Source organism: Pristiophorus japonicus, chromosome 8 (assembly GCF_044704955.1).
Source record: "Pristiophorus japonicus isolate sPriJap1 chromosome 8, sPriJap1.hap1, whole genome shotgun sequence".
Classification (NCBI taxonomy): domain Eukaryota; kingdom Metazoa; phylum Chordata; class Chondrichthyes; family Pristiophoridae; genus Pristiophorus; species Pristiophorus japonicus.
Genome location: NC_091984.1, coordinates 29058071 through 29079309, shown reverse-complemented (window position 1 = coordinate 29079309; position 21239 = coordinate 29058071). Strand labels below are relative to the sequence as shown.

Below are 21239 nucleotides of genomic sequence, written 5' to 3'. Positions count from 1 at the left end.
CATGAGCCGAAAACTGGCTTTTCCGATCGGTCAAGATTTCTCTTGACAGATCTCCGCATCACCGGGAGAAGGACATTCGTGCGGGAGAGATTGGGCTATTTGGTAAAAGCAGACTTATAACTTACTTTTGCCAGAGTAAGAGTTTTAAAACATAGAAAAATTAAATGTAATCATTCATTTTTATGTTAAAAACCGTGTCCATTGAGGTAAGTTGATGTTTAACCCTAAAACACATTTTTTTTTAAATTCCAAAAAATATATTTTTTTTCTAAAACATTTAATTTTAAAAATGTGAGGTGTTTTTTTAATTTATTATGCTGTATTTTGTTTTAGGAGCGTTTTCTCTGATAGTAATGGGATCTCGCACAAACAGAGATCCCATTTTTATCAATGAGAATACTACCTAGTGATTGGTGGTCCAGGCCCACGTGACTCCAGTATTTCCCTACGTACGGGGAAGTCATCGCCCCATACGCTGCACAGCGAACGAAGGCCTCCGACTGGAATTGAAGGTGCCTCCGTGACCACCAGGTATTTTCGGGTTGGAGGTGTTCGTCTGAAGAAAGCCTCCGACCGCAATTTTTCTCCCATTGACATGCAAGGGATAATTTTACAAGCCTTCATGGCTCAAACTGCTGATAGCAGACAAAATTAATTCTAGCGTGAGCTGCCACAATTGTTCAACCATAACGGCTGACAGCCCATTCTCATAAAATTACCCTTATAGTCGCAATAAAATTGTGAACTTGGGAGTAGAACATGAATAAATTCCTACTCATGATTTAGAAGGCACAGTAAGGTGTGTAGCTGAAAGTAGGTAACAAAGGGACAGACAAAATATGAGTGTGAGTGGGCAAAACTGTGGCAGATGGAGTTCAATGTGGGAAAGTGTGAGGCCATCCACTTTGAATCCAGGAAAGATGAATAGGAATAATTTCTTAATTGTGAGAGACTAGGAATTGTGAAGGCGCCAAGGGATTTGGAATATGTACACAAATCACTAAAATCTAGTGCACAGGTACAAAATGTAATAAAAAAGGTTAATGAAATATTGGACTGGAATACAAAGGGGAGGAAATGATGCTCGAGTTGTACTGAACCTTGATCAGACCCCATCTGGAATACTGTATTCGGATTTGGCCACCGAACCTCAGGAAGGAAATAATGGATTTGGGAGGGGCTGTAGTGTAGATTCACCAGAATTAGACTTGAGTTGAAAGGATTAATTTATGAGGACAGGCTGCATAAACTTGGGAATCCTTGAATGTAGAAGATTGAGGGGTAATCTAACTGAGGTGTTTAAAATGACGAAGGGATAAAGGATACCAGGGAAATTATTTGCTCTGATGGGGAATCCAGAACAAGGGGACATAATCTTAAAATTGGAGCTAGGCCATTTAGGAGTGAAATCAGGAAGCACTTTATCATGCAAAAGGTAATGGAAATCTGGAATTCTCTCCCCCAAAAGACCATGGATGCTGAGTCAATTGAAATTTTTAAGACTGAGATTGATTATTTTAGTTCAGTAAGGGCATGGAGGGATATGGATCAAAGGTGGGTAAATGGAGTAGAGGTACCGATCAGTGATGATCTGAATTAATGGCGGAACAGTTTCACGGGCTACTCCTGTTCCTATATTCATGAAATACAGAATACAGTTTCCTTTACATGTGTGTGTGTTATGACATTACTGGACAGAATGTGTTCAGGTTGTTAGATACGGTTACTAATTTCAATTTTGAATTGACAGGACTCTAATGGAAAAGACTTAGAAATAAGAACTGTAAATCTAGCTGATCTTACCCCGACAATCTCGTCATTTCACGGCCAGCCAGCACTATTCTTCCAAGTGCCTGAGACATTCTCAGTAACATACGACCACTCTGATAGTAGTCCTAAGAAAGAAAGAAAAGTTTAAATCAATTTTAAAAGAATACATTGAGTTTTACTCAATTAAAATGAACAAAAACTGACTATTTTTGCTATTTGCGAATAAAAAAAAACTGTCCTTTTTGGCATTTATATGCAGGAGAAATCCTAATTACCTCCAGAAGTTCAGCATGGCTACTTGTCAGATGGCGAGGGTGGGAGTGATTCAAGAAAGGTCGGCTTACTACCAGATAACCAACAACAGTAGCAAGATCTGTAATAAGTTGAAAAACAATCCAGTTCATTTCAGATGATCCAGTCAATGCGTCAACAGAACATACTTTGTAAACAAATACCAATATATTTTGTCAACCAAATATTTTGTCAGAAGAAAATCCAACAATATTTCAAAAGGGCAAAACTTGTATCTTTACATACTTTTTCTCCTAGTTACAATTTAGAGCCCTAAAGAAAACCAAAAGAGGACAAAATTGAAGGAATGAGTTCGACTTGAAAACAGTGCCACAGATCAAACAATATTTCTTGTCCAAGTTCAGTATTAGTTTAGGATATTAGTATCTGAACTGAACTGTATAATGTTACAACTCCCTTTTTGTCTAACCGTTTTTCGGTATGTAGTGTTATTCTCTGGAAACCCTGCAGTAAAAACTTAAAATTCAGTTAGTGTCTTTTTTTGCACATCATTGCAATAAGATCCTGCTCGATTCTGAAAATGGGAGGAAATTAAAAAAAGTAAAACAGTTTTTAAAAAGTAGTAGGAAATAAGATCTGGTCCTGGCTATTTAAAACACCAATTAGATTATATTTTAAATTTCCAACATTTTTCAAGTTGTGCCTATGAAACCATTAATACCCTGTAAGTAAAGCAAAGTTGCATTGTGTATCTGATCACATCACAATAGGCTTGTAAATATGGACTCAGCAACATTTCTCCATAAAAAACAATGATTTAAGGCACCTCTGAACATTGGAAAGCAACTCAGGGGGGCTAGAAATTGGCCAGCCCTATGCCTGTTTTTTTGGCGATATTTCGCCTTTTTTGACGGTCAAAGGTGTTCACCTAAATTGGCCAAAGTTGTGTGCCGGCGGTTTTGAAATACCGCTGAAAAGCGAACCACCGTCGTGCAAGATGGAAAAAAGCGACATCGCTTTAAATTGGCTTTTCGGCACGAAAAAAAACGCCCGAGAAAAGCTTGCGTTGCAGCCCCAGAAACAGCGGTAGGTACGAAGACTTGCAAAAAAGGTAAGTTAAAGTTTTTATTTTTTTATTCTTTTGCAGAGATTACTTAATTAAGTGAGTTAAGGGTCTTGCAAATGTTTTGTGATTTTTTATTTTTTGCAATTTTCTTGTGTGTTTTCCCTCATCCCAGGGACTATTTTTTAGCGGTAATCGGTAAAGTTGGTGAGGACCACGGTTTCCACCGCGAATCCTCGTACAATGCCGATTTTTACCGTCGGCCGCATTTTGTTGCCAATTTTATGCCTTTAAAAATAGCGATATTTTTTAAACAGTATTTTTTGGTGAAAAATGCTGAAAAAATACTGCTTTAGCCAAAAGATCAATTTCTAGCCCACGGTGTTAGGCGATTGATGCATGTCATGTGTTCCTCGTTCTTTGAAGCAAGATCAATCTCCACACACAATTTAGAATATTCTGGCATCATATGTTCTTATAAGAAATAGGAGCAGGAGTAGGCCATTTGGCCACTCGAGCCTGTTCTGCCATTTAATAAGATCATGGCTGATCTGATCTTGGGCTCAGCTCCACTTTCCTGCCCACTCCCCATAACCCTCCACTCCCTTATCGTTTAAACATCTGTCTAGCTCCATCTTAAATATATTCAATGACCCAGCCTCCACAGCTCTCTTGGGCAGAGAATTCCACAGATTTACAACCCTTAGAAGAAATTCCTCTTTATCTCAGTTCTAAATGGTCGACCCTTATTCTTAAACTATGTCCCCTAGTTCGAGATTCCCCCATGTGTGGAAACATCCTCTCTGCATCTATCTTGTCGCGTCGCCTCAGTATCCTATATGTTTCAATAAGATCACCTCTCATTCTTCTAAACTCCAATGTGTATAGACCCAACCTGCTCAACCTTTCTTCATAAGTCAATCCCTTCATCTCAGGAATTAACTTAGTGAACCTCCTTTGAACTGCCTCCAATGTAAGTACATCCCTCCTTAAATAAGGACACCAAACTGTATGCAGTACTCTAGGTGTGGTCTCACCAATGCCCTGTATAGTTGTAGCAGGACTTCCATCCCCCTTGCAATAAAGGACAACATTCCATTTGCCTTCCGGATTACTTGCTGTACCTGCATACTAACTTTTTGTGTTCATGCACAAGGACTCCCAGATCCCTCTGTACCGCAACACTTTGCAATCTCTCTCTATTTAAATAATAATTTGCTTTTTTATTTTTCCTGCCAAAGTGCATAACCTCACACTTTCCCACATTATACTCCATCTGCCATATGTTTGCCCACTCACTTAGCCTGTCTATATCCCTTTGCAGATTGTGTGTGTCGTCCTCACAACTTGCTTTCCCACCCATCTTTGGGTCATCAGCAAACTTGGCTACATTACACTCAGTCCCTTCATCCAAGTCATTAATATGGATGACAAATAGCTGAGGCTCCATCTCACAGTCAACAAGCTCCCCGCTGGAGTGGAACTAAACTACAGAACCAGTGGGAACCTGTTCAACCTTCGCCGTCTCCAGGCCAGGTCCAAGACCACCCCAACCTCTGTCGTCGAGCTACAGTACGCGACGACGCCTGTGTCTACGCACATACAGAGGCTGAGCTCCAGGACATAGTCGACGTATTTACTGAGGCATGCGAAAGCATGGGCCTTATGCTAAACATCAGTAAGACAAAGGTCCTCCACCAGCCTGTCCTCGCCGCACAGCACTGCCCCCACCCCCCCAGTCATCAAGATCTATGGCGCGGCCCTGGACAACGTGGACCATTTACCATACCTCGGGAGCCTCTTACCAACAAGAGCAGACATTGATGACGAGATTCAACACCGCCTCCAGTGCACCAGTGCAGCCTTCGGCCGCCTGAGGTAAAAAAGAGTGTTTGAAGACCAGGCCCTCAAAATTGCCACCACGCTCATGGTCTACAGGGCTGTACTCATACCCACCCTCCTATATATGGTTGAGAGACATGGACTACGTACAGTAGATACCTCAAGTCACTGGAGAAATACCACCAATGATGTCTCGGCAAGATCCTACAAATCCCCTGGGAGGAAAGACGCATCATTAGCGTCCTTGACCAGGCCAACATCCCCAGCATTGAAGCACTGACCACACTTGATCAGCTCCACTGGGCAGGCCACATTGTTCGCATGCCAGACACGAGACTCTACTCGGAACTCCTTCACGGCAAGCGAGTCAAAAGTGGGCAGAGGAAATGTTACGAGGACACCCTCAAAGCCACCCTGATAAAGTACAACATCCTCACTGACACCTGGGAGTCCCTGGCCATAGACCGCCCCAAGTGGAGGAAGCGCATCTGGGAGGGCGCTGAGCACCTCAAGTCTAATCGCCGAGAGCATGCAGAAATCAAGCACAGGCAGCAGAAAGAGCGTGCGGCTCACCTGTACTCACCCACCTTTTCCCTCAACGACTATCTGTCCCACCTGTGACAGGGACTGTGGTTCTCGTATTGGACTGTTCAGCCACCTAAGGACTCATTTTAAGAGTGGCAGCAAGTATTCCTCAATTCCGAGGGACTGCCTATGATGATGAGTTGAGGCCCCAGCACTGATCCCTGTGGCACACCACTAGCTACCGTTTGTCAACCGGAAAATGACCCATTTATCCCGACTGTCTGTCTGTTTTCTTTTATAGTTAGCCAATCCTCTATCCATGCTAATATATTACACCCCCAACCCCATGAGATCTTATCTTGTGCGGCACCTTATCGAATGCCTTCTGGAAATCCAAATATACCACATCCACTGGTTTCCCCCTTATCCACCCTCCGCAGGTACAGCAGGTGGTTAAGAAAGCAAATGGCATGTTGGCCTTCATAGCGAGGGGATTTGAGTACAGGGGCAGGGAGGTGTTACTACAGTTGTACAGGGCCTTGGTGAGGCCACACCTGGAGTAGTGTGTACAGTTTTGGTCTCCTAACTTGAGGAAGGACATTCTTGCTATTGAGGGAGTACAGCGAAGGTTCACCAGACTGATTCCTGGGATGGCGGGACTGACATATCAAGAAAGACTGGATCAACTGGGCTTGTATTCACTGGAGTTCAGAAGAATAAGAGGGGATCTCATAGAAACGTTTAAAATTCTGACAGGTTTAGACAGGTTAGATGCAGGAAGAATGTTCCCAATGTTGGGGAAGTCCAGAACCAGGGGTCACAGTCGAAGGATAAGGGGTAAGCCATTTAGGACCGAGATGGAAAAACTTCTTCACCCAGAGTGGTGAACCTGTGAAATTCTCTGGCACAGAAAGTAGTTGAGGCCAATTCACTAAATATATTCAAAAAGGAGTTAGATGTAGTCCTTACTACTAGGGGGATCAAGGGGTATGGCGAGAAAGCAGGAATGGGGTACTGAAGTTGCATGTTCAGCCATGAACTCATTGAATGGCGGTGCAGGTTCGAACGGCCAAATGGCCTGCTCCTGCACCTATTTTCTATGTTACATCCTCAAGGACTCCAACAAATTTGTCAGACATGATTTCCCTTTCATAAAACCATGCTGATGCTGCTTGACTGCATTATGATTTTCCAAATGTCCTGCTACTGCTTCCTTAATTATGACCTCCAGCATTTTCCCGACGACACGTTAGGCTAACTGGTCTAGAGTTTCCTGCTTTCTGTCTCCCTTTTTTTTTTAAAGATTGGGGGGTTACATTTGAAGATTTTTAATCTGCTGGGACCTCTCCAGACTCCAGGAATTTTTGGTAGATCGCAACCACGATCTCTGCAGCCACTTCTTTTAAGCCCCATTGATGTTGGCCATCAGGTCCAGGGGATTTGTCCACCTTTAGTCCCATGGGAGTAAATTAATTGGGAATATTGGTTAAGAAATTCATAGCTTGCGCTGCTATTATGGTCACATGCTCTTTCCCCACTCCTCTCCAAAGAGCGATATTCTGAACCACACCATTAGCTCTTTGACTGAAGAAGTCAGCAGTAACTTTTAAATAACAATGTGACCAGTGTCACATTCAAAATAATGAAACCCAAATAGTTCCAAGCAGCAACATTCAGTTGACAACTGAGAAGAATGTTTGGCTGGAACTTCATTTATGAAGGTTGAACTTCCTTCAAAGAGAACAAGACTATATCTGTTATCAATCATTCTTCTACATTTGTTCAATCTGCACTGGCAAAGGAGCAAAAAATCTTCAGTGCAAGAAGCAAACAAGTTCAATCATTTTTTTTCGTTCATGGGATATGGGCATCACTGGCAATGCCAGCATTTAGTGCCCATCTCTAATTGCCCTCGAGAATGTGGTGGTAGCCTTGAACCGCTGCATTCCGTGGGGTGAAGGCACTTCCACAGTGCTGTTTGTGAGGGTGTTCCAGGATTTTGACCCAGCAACGATGAAGGAACGGCGATATACTTCCAAGTCAGGATGGTGTGTGACTTGGAAGTGGTGGTGTTCCAATGCTTCTGCTGCCCTTTTCCTTCTAGGTGGTAGAGGTTGTGGGTTTGGGAGGTGCTGCTGAAGTAGTCTTGGCGAGTTGCTGCAGTGCATCTTGTAGATGTCATCAAAACCCAGGTCGTCATTTGGAGCGTGGGCAGCAACATCGGCGAAGCCCAGGTACAGAGGAGCGGGAAGGTTGGGCCAGATGAGCGGCGAGAGATCGTGGCAGAGGTGAAGCAAATGAGGGTACAGAGCCCAGAAGAGCAGAGGGGCCAGTGGCAGCACGGGCCAGCCCACACTGCAATATCTGTGCGCACTAGTTCCATGCAGCAGAGCAGGTCTCCAGTTGTCCTGGTTAACCCTTGCCACTGGATAAAGGCCGAGCTCGGTCAAGTCTGTGTGGTGGCTGATGTGCAACGGTCATCACACGTTAAAAAAAAATCCCGCACAGGCATCTTCCACCCCTGGAGTTCAAGACTGGAATATCGGATCCTTCATTGAAACATCTGCAAACTCATCCCTTTTGGTGTGGAAGCAAGTCATCCTTGTTCAAGGGACCGCCTATGATGATGATGATGACACATCACAGCCACGTGTGCCGATGGTGAAGGGAGTGAATGTTTAAGTTCGGACACCAGTTTGCCCAGAATCAAATTTAAAGGCCAGGTCAAGAATACACTTCTTGACTTTCAGGATATCCTAGGCTGTTCATCAACTCTTGTTTTCCAATTACATGAGGCCACAAGCGAGTATAACTTTGAAAGACTCTTGGAAGCCAACCTAAAGCAGCCAAATTAGCAATAAGATATAAAATAGCCAGAATGCTGCACTCCAGTGGATTACATTGTGGTCTCAGCACCAGCAGACAAACCACACTGTATAGCTTCAATGCCAAAGTCTTTCTAGATGCCATAAGTGTTTCAACATGAGCATTTTGTGAGGGACCTTGAAACCATTCAGCCTTCACCTCTATGGCTGCCAGACAGTCTCCCAGACACAATATTTCCTCTGTTCCGTAAGGAGGGCAACTTCCCTTTAAAGGTAGTAACAGTCTATAAACTAAGCTTTGTAGTATATGATTTTAGATACGATACAGAGAGCATAGTTCTCAAGCTCTGTATTTTGAAGCTCTTTAGGGTAGTTTCACCTTGTTCACCACAGAAACTTTATTCTTTGGGAAAGGTGAATCCAGATGATTAATTTGGAGGCCCAGAGAGAAGTCTGATATTTTAGCTGACACAATCGGTGTAGCAGGATGCCCTGGACTGCTGTCCTGCAGGAGATGGCTGCATCAAGCTGTGCCAAATTATGTATTAAAGATATTGATAGTAGCGATAATGCTGTCTGTCCACTGGTTGAAGATTCTAGCACTTTAGTTATTTCCAGTGCTGGATGGCACCAAAGCAATTGAGGATGAATGGAACTCAAATACTTTCTGGACACTCATATGAATTATTGTGGAACAATGTACAGCCATTATCTTTTTTCCTAGAATGCCCCTAGGAGCCCTCTACCTGAACCAAATTCATTCTCTGAAGCAAAAGGTTTACTTCTTTCTAGAATAGAGAATTCGTGGTTTGTTTGCATTTAGAAAAGGTGAACTTGGATGTTGTCAATATAATAGCCTTCTAGCAAATCAAATAATTGCGATAAGAGCTTTTGCTATAAGAGAGTTTGCAACAAGCTTAACACTTTCAAAAAACTGCAATATTGGAAACCAACACAAGCAAGGAGCTATCAGTATCATTTGCTAAAAAGGATCATTCCCGTATGATGAGGCGCTTGAAAGCAGGAAATGATTGGAGACTAAAGGTGTGTTGACCGGAACAAAAGGTGGGCTACTGTGAACAAGAGAATAAAAAAAATTTTGGCCAAGACAATGGCATGGTAATTTATGAAGCAGAGTTTATTGAAAATTTTAGAAAACTACGAACAAACTTTCAAAACGATGCTCAGCAACAAGGGCCTTCATGGGCATAATCACCATTTAGCCTCACAAGTACTTTGACAGGGTGCCAAAGAGCTGCCAACGCCATGGAAACATACCCAGCAAGAAGAGGAAGAAAAATGGAGAGGTGGGGAGAACTTTGCCAAGATTATCAGAACTGTATAGAACAGTAAACTATTCAATGTAACAAAACATTAAAGATTTCTTGTGCGTAGATAACAATCAATTCTGCTGCCAAAGATGGGAGAAAAATAATTGAGACTTTGATTTATATTAGATTTGCACACCAGGCAATGTGGGGTTGGGTGGGAAGAGGACAGGAAAATCATTGACCAAAATGATGGCGTAATTTGTTTTAAATTGAAGTGTTCTCAAATATAATTTAATCAATAATAAACAGGAAATACTAATTGTACATGAGAACTAACAAATAAGAATTTCTAAAGATCCAATTAATAAATCAGTAGAAAGAAATAAAAGACCTGCAAACAAGACCTTCAGGTCGAGACATCCAAATGCTCAGACTGTAATCCAGCCACTCAACCATATTATTACATTTAACATGCTCCTGCCAAATGGTTACTTCAACAAATATCTAAACTAACATAGAAAATAGGTGCAGCAGCAGGCCATTCGGCCCTTCGAGCCTGCACCAATTCAATATGATCATGGCTGATCATGCAACTTCAGTACCCCACTCCTGCTTTCTCTCCATACCCCTGATCCCTTTAGCCGTAAGGGCCAATCTAACTCCCTTTTGAATATATCCAACGAACTGAACTCAACAACTTTCTGTGGTAGAGAATTCCACAGGTTCACAATTCTCTGGGTGAAAAAGTTTCTCCTCATCTCAGTCCTATATGGCTTTCCTCTTATCCTTAGACTGTGACCCCCTGGTTCTGGACTTCCCCCAACATCGGGAACATTTTTCCTGCATCTAAACTGTCCAATCCTGTCAGAATTTTATATGCTTCTATGAGATCCCCTCTCATTCTTCTAAATTTCAGTGAATATAAGCCTAGTCGATCCAGTCTTTCTTCATAGGTCAGTCTGGTGAACCTTCACTGCACTCCCTCAAAAGCAAGAATGTCCTTCCTCAGATTAGGAGACCAAAACTGCACACAATATTCAAGGTTTGGTCTCACCAAGTCCCTGTACAACTGCAGCAAGACCTCCCTGCTCCTATACTCAAATCCTCATGCTATGAAGGCCAACATGCCATTTGCCTTCTTCACCGCCTCTGTACCTGCATGCCTACTTTCAATGACTGATGCACCTTGACACCCAGGTCTCATTGCACCTCCCCTTTTACTAATCTTCACGATTCAAATAATAATCTGCCTTCCTGTTTTTGCTACCAAAGTGGATAACCTCACAATTATCCACATTATACTGCATCTGCCATGCATTTTCCCACTCACCTAACCTGTCCAAGTCACCTTGCAGCCTCTTAGGATTCTCCTCACAGCTCACACTGCCACCCAGCTTAGTGTCATCTGTAAACTTGGAGATATTACATTCAATTCCTTCGTCTAAATCATTGATATATATTGTAAATAGCTGGGGTCCCAGCACTGAACCTTGCGGTACCCCACTAGTCACTGCCTGCCATTCTGAAAAGGACCCATTTATTCCCATTCTCTGCTTCCTGTCTGCCAACCAGTTCTCTATCCACGTCACTACATTACCCCCAATACCATGTGCCTTAATTTTGCACACTAATCTCTTGTGGGACCTTGTCAAAAGCCTTTTGAAAGTCCAAATACACCACATCCACTGGTTCTCCCTTATCCACTCTACCAGTTACATCCTCAAAAAATTCTAGAAGATTTGTCAAGCATGATTTCCCTTTCATAAATCCATGCGGACTTGGACCGATCCTGTCACTGCTTTCCAAATGTGCTGCTAGTACATCTTTAAAAATTGATTCCAGCATTTTCCCCACTACTGATGTCAGGCTAACCGGTCCATAATTCCGTGTTTTCTCTCTCCCTCCTTTTTTAAAAAGTGGGGCTACATTAGCTACCCTCCAATCCATAGGAACTGATCCAGAGTCCATGGAATGTTGGAAAATTACCACCAATGCATCTACTATTTTTAGGGCCACTTCCTTAAGTACTCTGGGATGCAGACTATCAGGCCCTGGGGATTTATCGGCCTTCAATCCCATCAATTTCCCCAACAAGAATTTCCCTCAGTTCCCCCTTCCCGCTAGACCCTCGGTCCCCTAGTATTTTCGGGAGCTTATTTGTGTCTTCTTTAGTGAAGACAGAACCAAAGTATTTGTTCAAGTGGTCTGCCATTTCCTTGTTCCACATTATGAATTCACCTGATTCTGACTGCAAGGGACCTACATTAGTCTTCACTAATATTTTTCTCTTCACATATCTATAGAAGCTTTTGCAGTCTGTTTTTATGTTCCCTGCAAGCTTACTCTCATACTCTATTTTCCCCCTCCTAATTAAATACTTAAGTCCTCCTCTGCTGAATTTTAAATTTCTCCCAGTCCTCAGGTTTGCTGCTTTTTCTGACCAATTTATATGCCTCTTCCTTGGATTTAACACTATCCCTAATTTCCCTTGTTAGACACGGTTGAGCCACCTTCCCCGTTTTATTTTTACACCAGATAGGGATGTACAATTGTTGTAGTTCATTCATGTGATCTTTAAATGTCCGCCATTGCCTTTCTACTGTCAACCCTTTAAGTATCATTCGCTAGTCTATCCTAGCCAATTCAGGTCTCATACCATCGAAGTTACCTTTCTTTAAGTTCAGGAACCTAGTCTCTGAATTAACTGTGTCATTCTCCATCTTAATGTAGAATTCTATCATATTATGGTCATTCTTCCCCAAGAGGCCTCGCACGACAAGATTGCTAATTAATCCTCTCTCATTACACAAGACCTAGTCTAGGATGGCCTGCTCGCTAGTTGGTTCCTCAGCATATTGGTCTAGAAAACCATCCCTAAGACACTCCAGGAAATCCTCCTCCACAGTATTGCTACAAGTTTGGTTAGCCCAATCTATATGTAGATTAAAGTCACCCATGATAACTGCTGTACCTTTATTGCACGCATCCCTAATTTCCTGTTTGATGCCATCCCCAACCTCACTATTAGTGTTTAGTGGCATGTACACAACTCCCACTAAGTTTTCTGCCCTTTGGTGTTTTGCAACTCTACCCATATAGATTCCACACCATGCAAGCTAATGTCCTTCCTTACTATTGCGTTAATCTCCTCTTTAACCAGTAATGCTACCCCACCCCCTTTTCCTTTCCGTCTATCCTTCCTGAATATTGAATACCTCTGGGATGTTGAGTTTGGTCACCGTGGAGCCATGTCTCCCATAACCCAATTACATCATATCCATTAACAGCTATCTGCGCAGTTAATTCATCCACCTTATTATGAACGCTCCTCGCATTGAGACTCAGAGCCTTCAGGCTTGTTTTGTCCTTTGTCCTTTTAGAATTATGTTGTAATGTGGCCCTTTTTGATTTTTGCCCTTAATTTCTCTGCCCTCCACTCTTTTCTCCTTCCTACCTTTTGCTTTTGCCCCCTTTTTACTTCCCTTTGCCTCCCTGCTAGATTCCCATCCCCCTGTCATATTAGTTTAAACCTTCTCCAACAGCACTAGCAAACACTCCGCCTAGGACATCGGTTCTGGTCCTGCCCAGGTGCAGACCGTCCGGTTTGTACTGGTCCCACCTCCCCCAGAACCGGTTCCAATGTCCCAGGAATTTGAATCCCTCTCCCTTGCACCATTTCTCAAGCCACGTATTCATCTGAACTATCCTGCTTTTCCTACTCTGACTAGCACATGGCACTGGTAGCAACTTGAGATTACTATCTTTGAGGTCCTACTTTTTAAATTTACATTTGATGTAAACACCTCCTGCAAAATGGCTATAATGTAAGCAAATATTTCAAATTCTTCAAGTATTGATATGTTCAATTAGTTGAGTGGAAATTTGGTTCCATTAAAAAGCTACTGCTTTTAAAGTTTATGGGCTAGAACCTCCACTTTTGTGCTTATCGCCCAAAAATGGGCGTTATTTCCGGGATGGGCGTTAAAAAAGGGTTTTCAGATCGCTGGCTTCTCGCCCACTCTCAAAGCACCAAGTCTCCATTTTTGAAAATGGGCATTATCGCGAGCGATATGAAATGGGTAGTAGTGTTAAATTCTTTTGACCTTCTGCCGTAAAGTGTGGCCGTCCTTAGCAACGGCATGGCAACACTTGATTCCTGCGATTCAGGAGGTCAAGGGTCATCATGACATGCGCAGGAGAGGAGACGGAGAGAGAGGGAGCTCAGAGGGACTGAAGGCATGTCTGGGTGTGATGTGGCTGCTTTGGGAGGAAGGAGGGAGACTTTAGAGCTTCACAGCAAGTAGGCAAACAAAAAGTAGCTCTTACCAGCCATATATTTGCCCGAACTTGGCCTATAATGGAGAGAGAGGAGGAGGCATCACAGCACGCTGTGGAGACTGACACTGGAGAAAGCAGTGAGGTGGGAGAGAAGCACATTGGAGGGCGCAAAAGAGCCAGGAAGTTCTTGGACGACGCAAATGCAGGAGGTTGAGTCACGTTGAGGTGATTTGACACAGGGAGGGCCTGGGAAGCCCAACCCAAAGGCATACCAGAGGATATGGACCGAGATAGCAGAGGTGGTCTCGTCGGCGACCAACGAGGTACGTGAGGGCAACCAATGCCGCAAACGATGGAATGACCTTGTGGGATCTGCAAGAGTAAGTATTACATTGATTTACATGTACTTATGTATTTATATAATTTGATTTGTAACAGTCATGAGTGACTATCAGCAGATGTGAGGTCTTGCACTTTAACCGGGAATGTTTTACTCAAAGCCTGCGGTCACAGTGTACGTCTTTAGGTAAAGAATGATAATTTTCATAATAATCATGACTACATCTGTCAGTTATGTGTTGTATCAGTCTCTGTGACAATACATAGCAATGATATCACGCAATGATCTCACTCCATGTCGCCCTGTCACCTTTTACAGAAGAAGCTATCGACGATGAGTCCGTGCAGAGGCGAACAGGTGGGGGGGGGGGCGGGGGGGTCACCAGTCCCCAGCGACATCAGAGATGGAGGAGCGGGTGCTCACACTCGTGGGGAAGCACCCACAGACAGCCACGGACGCATATGCAGACCCGGAAGTGATGCCACATGAGTAAAGCTTACACCATTGCTAATGTAAAGTCAGTAGATGCCACACCCACTCATATCTGAACAATCATATATGATAGATGATTTCTAAAATTGTCCGAGAAATAATGCTGGCCTAATGAAAATCATTGCAATACACAATGTGTTGATGATCATAAAATGTGATGTCTGCGATGATTTTGAGAGCGGTGGTGCTTTTGTCATCCATATGCTGTGTGTAGCGCTGGACTCACCTTGTGATCCTAGCATCAGCTCCTCCTCTAATAACCTAATTTGTGTGTTGCAGCTCAGCCAGCAGCGCATCCCCAAGGCAAGACCACAGAGACCAGAAGGTGGGGGAGTGGTGCTGAGAAGCTCAGATTCTCACCCGTCAATCCGCTGGTCTGTTCTCCACGGATGAGAACGCTGACTTCAAGGAGCCTGCATCGCCACACTCCAGAAGCCATTCCCACCCCAAGGCCATCTTGTGGTCCTCCGGTCATTCCCGTCTCCACTCTGGAGGTACTGGCCCCAAGCATCTCGCCACAGGGCACCCCATTTGTCCCCAGGACGGCACCGCCCCCTCGGAAGTCTCGTAGATGCGTCAGGTCTGTTCCACGAGTGCCACATGACAGCGGAAAGATGATACAATTGTCCAGGAGGACTATAGACAATGGTGACCAGCTCATCGAAGCATTGGTGGGGGGAATATCCCAACAGTTGGCCACCATGACCGAGTACATTCCGCAGATGGCAGAGGCCCTGGATGCGATAGTCAGGAACGCTGCTGGCACAGGCCTCCCAGTGGTCCCTGAGCGCGGCACTCCACCCCTAGGTTCCGCACCACCATTGCGAACAACAGATGAGAGCAAGGATCAAGATCCTGCTTCTGCATCAGAGAACGTTGTCCCCTCGGCAACCCCCGTTCCCATACACGTGCAACGACCGCATCTGCCTTCATGCCCCCCAATGATGCACCGCCTGTCTCAGATAGCTGCACTGTTACATACTGGTGATTCCTTAACATGAAAGGGTTAAATACAACTTATCAATGTAAACTTTAACTGGCACCAAGATGATGGGCACCATTGCTGTCTGAGCTGCACACACACAGCAGTGTATCAGCGTTGTCACTCATATCAACACTCTTTCAGGCAAATCAGATTATCAGCTATGTAGCCACATGCCCTTTCCTGCGGTCTGCAGGGGGTTGTGGGCATGGTTGCATAGCCAGCCTGATTGTCTGGCCCGAGGTCAGCGTCCAGCCCCTCGTCGTCCTCTTTCTCTTGCTCATGAGGTGGAACATCGGTGCCTTCTGGCAATTCTTGGTCCCTCCTGATAGCCAGGTTGTGCAGCATTGAGCACACGACCACGAATTTAGCTACTTGCACAGGGTTGTATTGTAGCTCCCCTCCTGAGTGGTCAAGACATCTGAAGCGCTGCTTAAGCACAGTTATTGTTTGGTGGCCCCATTGCATTGAAAGTATAATAGCGATTGATCAGAAGCAATGATTTCCTCACTAAAATACACCTGGAGTAAACCCCCAATAGTCCAGAGTCTAAAAATATGTCTGTTGAGTTGTTCACTTCACCGGAGAAAAACTCCAGAGTCAATGCAAACTCCCTCGAAGTTGAGGCAGCCTTTTTAATGAAGCGACCTGCGATTTTAAATATGCCAGCCACACCGCTGGCTTTCGTTCAGAACAGTTCCAGTGGTTCTGGACAGTTTTTTGGGCGAGCGATATTGTGGGCGGTGTGTGCGAGGTGGTGAAAGTGACGGTGGGCGATCTCCTGGGCGTTAGTTTCGCCAAATGTGCTCTTTGCGACAAAGAAAAATGGGCGGGCTGCATTATTGAATCTCGCCGTTAATTCCTTGCGGAAAGTAACGCTGGGTGATATTATGGGTGTGATTTTGCCCATTCTGATGATTCCGCCCAAAAAAAGTGGGCAGGCGGTAATATTTTTTCCCGTCGTTAAGCACATGGGGAATGTAACGTTTGGTGATAAGTTTGCTAAAAATGCCCGTCAGTTTCCATTTTGTGCCAAAATGGCCAATATATGGGCGTTATACGTCATTTCAGCAGTAAAATGGGCGTTAAGCTGCAAAAAAATGGAGGTTCTAGTCCAAAATACCTTGGCCTGGAGTTTCCTCCGCAGTTCTACTCATACACCCACAATCTGGGCGCAAACAAATTACCAGTCTTAAAAGATTGCGGAATTTTGGCCGTAAGTGTAATGACAATAAGCCCAAGTTTCTTTGATCATTTATGTCCGTCCATTAAACTCTATCCAAACAAATCTCCACTCACAAAACTGGCCACGCCCCCGATTCTGAAATACGAGTATCCTCAAATTGTGCTGTTCGTAGGGGAGAAGGGGGGGTGGCGCTCTCCGGATTCTAATGCGATTCGGAGGAATTTGACATGGGCAACTTCGGACACAATGTCGGGTGCAACTTCTGGTATCTTCTTGCCCATGAAGACAACTCCAGTCCCTTAACATTTTCTGCTCATCATTGGACAGCAAACAGTGCAGTATTCATTTAACATGGCAGTTTGTGTATATTGGTTTGTCATTTAGTGATTTCCCAACTCTAGATTACCATCATTGGCTACAGAAGTAGAACCACAAACATAAGGTAATCTAGAGTTGGGAAATCACAAACTGCCATGTTAAATGAATACTGCACTGTTTGCTGTCCAATGATGAGCAGAAAATGTTAAGGGGCTGGAGTTGCAAACACCATAATCACAATAAACTGAGTGCCCTCTGCAAACGAATTAGTTCACTGAACAAATTTTAGATTGGGATCCTATAAGTCTACCTGTACAGTATAAATCACTGATTAATACTACTTTCTGGTATTATGGCAGTACCAGGTTAATCACTTGGCAAGACTTCCTGGATATGTTCCAGCTGGCAGTCCCAATGAAGAGAGGACCAGCTGAAGAGGACATAATTCTAAATGAATGAAAAGTAAATTTAAAACAAATCTTAGACAAAAAATCTTTACTCAAAAGGGCGATATTTGAAATGTTCTAGCAGGTAAGGTAGTGGATCAGAGATACTAGGAGAGTGTGATCCTGGGTGGATGAACTGAATACTAGAGGGTCAAGCTTGACTTTATGTTCTTAAATGTCTTTGAACAAAAATTCCTACACAGCTTAAAAAGCATTCTGGCACAATAACTGAAAGTTAATAAAGTACAAGATGCTTTCAATTTTGAGATGGCAGAGTACATTTCTGCACATTCTCCTGCATACATTAGGATGGTTATTATATTAAAAAAACATAATTTTTGACTGTGTATACACTTACATTTGGCAATTATACTGTCCACAAATCCCATGGTGAAACGGAAAACAATGAAATTGTGCAGGTGATCCACCTAATGAGAAAAAACATATAAAATGTGTTGCATTAATGAAGTAATAAGATGCAACTAGGTCCCACAGATAAGTCAGGACAGGTGAAAAAATACATATAATCAAACTTGCAAATAAAATGGAATGGATTAAAAAGGTATTAGAATAGTGCAAATCCTGCTAGAAACTCTGAAGCAAATGGACTAATGTATAGACGACTGCACTCCAAACAGATATATTTTGGATTGGTCATGCCAATTGAAATATAACTACTGTGGTATATAAACACAAGGAGGAACATATAGAATGGTCAATGTTAGTGAGAATATAATGCATGCACGTTGGATATAGTGAGTTTATATAGAATAAATGGGTCATCAGCCATTCTATGAAATTACAAAATTATGCTGTATTTGGCAAGCACAAATCACAAAGACCACACAGTTATTGTTTGGTGGCCCCATTGCATTGAAAGTATAATAGCGATTGATCAGAAGCTATACCACCAGAATAATTCTCATACATATTGCCTAACTCTCGAGCTTAGCACTTTGGCAGTACCTTTCACAGACGACATATGTATCAAAACATATCGTAGTTATTTTGGACAGGTTAATACCCAATAGCTGTATTATACATACAATGCAAGTACCCAAGTAAATATCAATGTGTACTTGGTCTCATTCGAAATGAAGCATTGCAACAATTAACACACAGGTTAATGAATTTAACAGTTCAGATGTATAGTTCAGTTTGCATTTCAGATCATTTCAAAAGGAACTGTGAAAGAACAAAACTCTGAAATAGTTGGCCCAAGTGTACATTGTTTTCTTATCATTTTAACTATCAAAAACAGATTCAGGATGATAACCAGGGATGAGAAACGAATATAAAAGGAGAGACACGAGACATTGGGACTATTCCCACTGGAGGAGAGAAAGCTAAGAGATGATTTAATAGAGATGTTTAAAATCATGATAGAGTGAAAAGGAAATACTATTTTCTCTGGTTGGAGAGTCAACAATGAGGGAGTCATCAATTTCAAATGGTCACTGAAAGCAAGGAGAGGGGTCAGGGGAAATTTCTTTACAGGGTTGTTAAAGCATAACTGCTTTGCCACTTGCAGTAGTTGAGGCAGAGACCATTGCATCTCTTAAGGGAAAAGTAGATTAATATTTGAAGCAGAAGGAAGATAGGGGGTTATTGGGAGTGGGCAGAACAGTGGGATTAGTTTTGGACTGAAATAACAAAGAGCAGCACAAACATGGGCTGAACAGCCTCCCTTTGTGCTGCAAGTTTCCATGGTTCAATGAGGAGACTGGAATGGACTAAATTACTTAATAGAGAAGGACAACATTTAACAGAGATAATAAAGTGACTCGCTATAATTTTTTCATCTCAACAACTGTGACATATAAAATTACAATATGAAACATACCAGAATCACTACACTGGTAATTTTATATATATTTGCGGTTGGTATTTATTTTGATTAGCAGAAAAATCTCAGATTATTGCCCAATTGAGAATATACCTGCTTTTTCCAAGATATTATAAACATCTAAAAATACTGATTTTCTGTTGAATTTTATCAGATAATTTGGTCATATGATATCTAGAATTCTCTCTCATGTCACAACTGACCACCATATGCAAGTCTAAAACTAACTACTGAATTACAATTTTACAAACATTTGCACAGAAAGAAGGGGATTGCTTACCAGCCTTTTAAACGTAGTATGTATAGTCTGTTTCTCTCTACTGTTCCCATTGTAAAAGGCAATTTCTTCACTGTAAGAACATAAGTACGAATAGTTTATTCTGGTTCTTTATTTATAAACTTACACTTTGCCCTCGATATTAACCCCCACCAACGGGCAGGAGCGGCTTAAAAACACACCCCAATCTGTCCTTTTTACAGCGGCAGGTTTCAAGACTTCCGATTGTCATGCTGTGGAGAGGTGCGGCACTTCATTTACATATTTAAATCGGGCTCCCACAGTGCAATTGGGAGCTCGATTTCAATTTTACAGTTGCTGCGCACGTTTCCCAGGGGTCGAGATACCTGGCAGTGAAAGGGAGGCGGGAGCTGTCGGCACCACAGGGTATGTGCCTTTTCCATCGCTCCTTGTGGGCCAGGAGGAGCAGGTGGCTCTCCCCGGCCCCTCAAGGAAGACTTTGCCTCACCTCAGCCTATTGTGACCTTTCTTCTCCACTGCCACAATCACCAACTTTCCCCCCCCAGCTCCCCCTCCCCACCGCCCCCAATGACCTTACTCTCTTCACTCCACCAAGCCACCAGTCAAGCTCTCAATTTGGCTGGCTGCCGGGCAGGAAATGGACGAAAGAAAAATGATAATGAGGTCCTGCCGTTAAGTTCTGTAAGACCTCTGCATCCCCGGCCTCAGAGTTCTTTGGCTGTTTTCGACCTTCCCTGCAAATATTGGGCCCTTTGTATTTAGTTTTAAACATTTTCACGCTTCAATGAAGCAGTATATTAGTGCACCAACAGGCTGTCTGGTAGAAAGCAGAAAAAAGTGTAGTTGTGCCCACAGACTTCCCTGATTTCAGCCATGCCATTACAAAGGCATAGCTAAGACTTTAAATGATAAACACAGCAAATCAGCACAGGCCACTCACACAAAAAGCTTTTGCAGCTGGATTAAGAGCAAAAATGAAAAAAGAGGAGTGCGGTAGAGAAATATCACACACCAATATCATGTGAATGGTAGCATAGCGGTTATGTTACAGGATTAGTAATCCAGAGGCCTGGTCTAATGATCCGGAGACGTGAGTTCAAATCCCACCACAGCAGCTGGGAAATTTAAATTCAGTTTATTAAATAAATCTGGAATATGAAAGCTAGCATCAGTAATGGTGACCATGAAACTACTGGATTGTTGTAAAAACCCATCTGGTTCACTAATGGCTTTTTAGGGAAGGAAAGCTGCTGTCCTTACCTGGTCTGGCCTGTATGTGACTCCAGACCCACAGCAATGTGGTTGACTCTTAACTGTCCTCTGTACCAAACTGCTACAACAAAGTCACTGTGGGAGTACCTTCACCAAACAGATTGCAGCAGTTCAAGGGCAATTGGGGATGGGCAATAAATGTCGGCCTTGCCAGCGGCGCCCACATCCAATGAATAAAATAAAATCCTTCCATTGAAAAGTTCCAACACATCTGTTCCATTGATTGCAATTTCAAGATTTTAAAAAAATGTTTTATTAAACGGCACTGGTTT

At 43.0% G+C, this 21239-nt stretch overlaps 1 protein-coding gene across 1 annotated transcript in view; it reads right to left on the bottom strand.

Annotated features, from left to right (window-relative positions):
- abcd3a (ATP-binding cassette, sub-family D (ALD), member 3a) overlaps positions 1–21239 on the bottom strand; it is a 79425-nt gene that overhangs the window by 26686 nt on the left and 31500 nt on the right. Inside the window, exons 10-13 of the mRNA XM_070886018.1 lie at positions 19717–19786; positions 17949–18018; positions 2046–2143; positions 1804–1895 (exon numbers count right to left, since the gene is read on the bottom strand). Of these exons, the coding sequence (XP_070742119.1) occupies positions 1804–1895; positions 2046–2143; positions 17949–18018; positions 19717–19786 (330 nt within the window). The remainder of the gene's footprint in view (positions 1–1803; positions 1896–2045; positions 2144–17948; positions 18019–19716; positions 19787–21239) is intronic.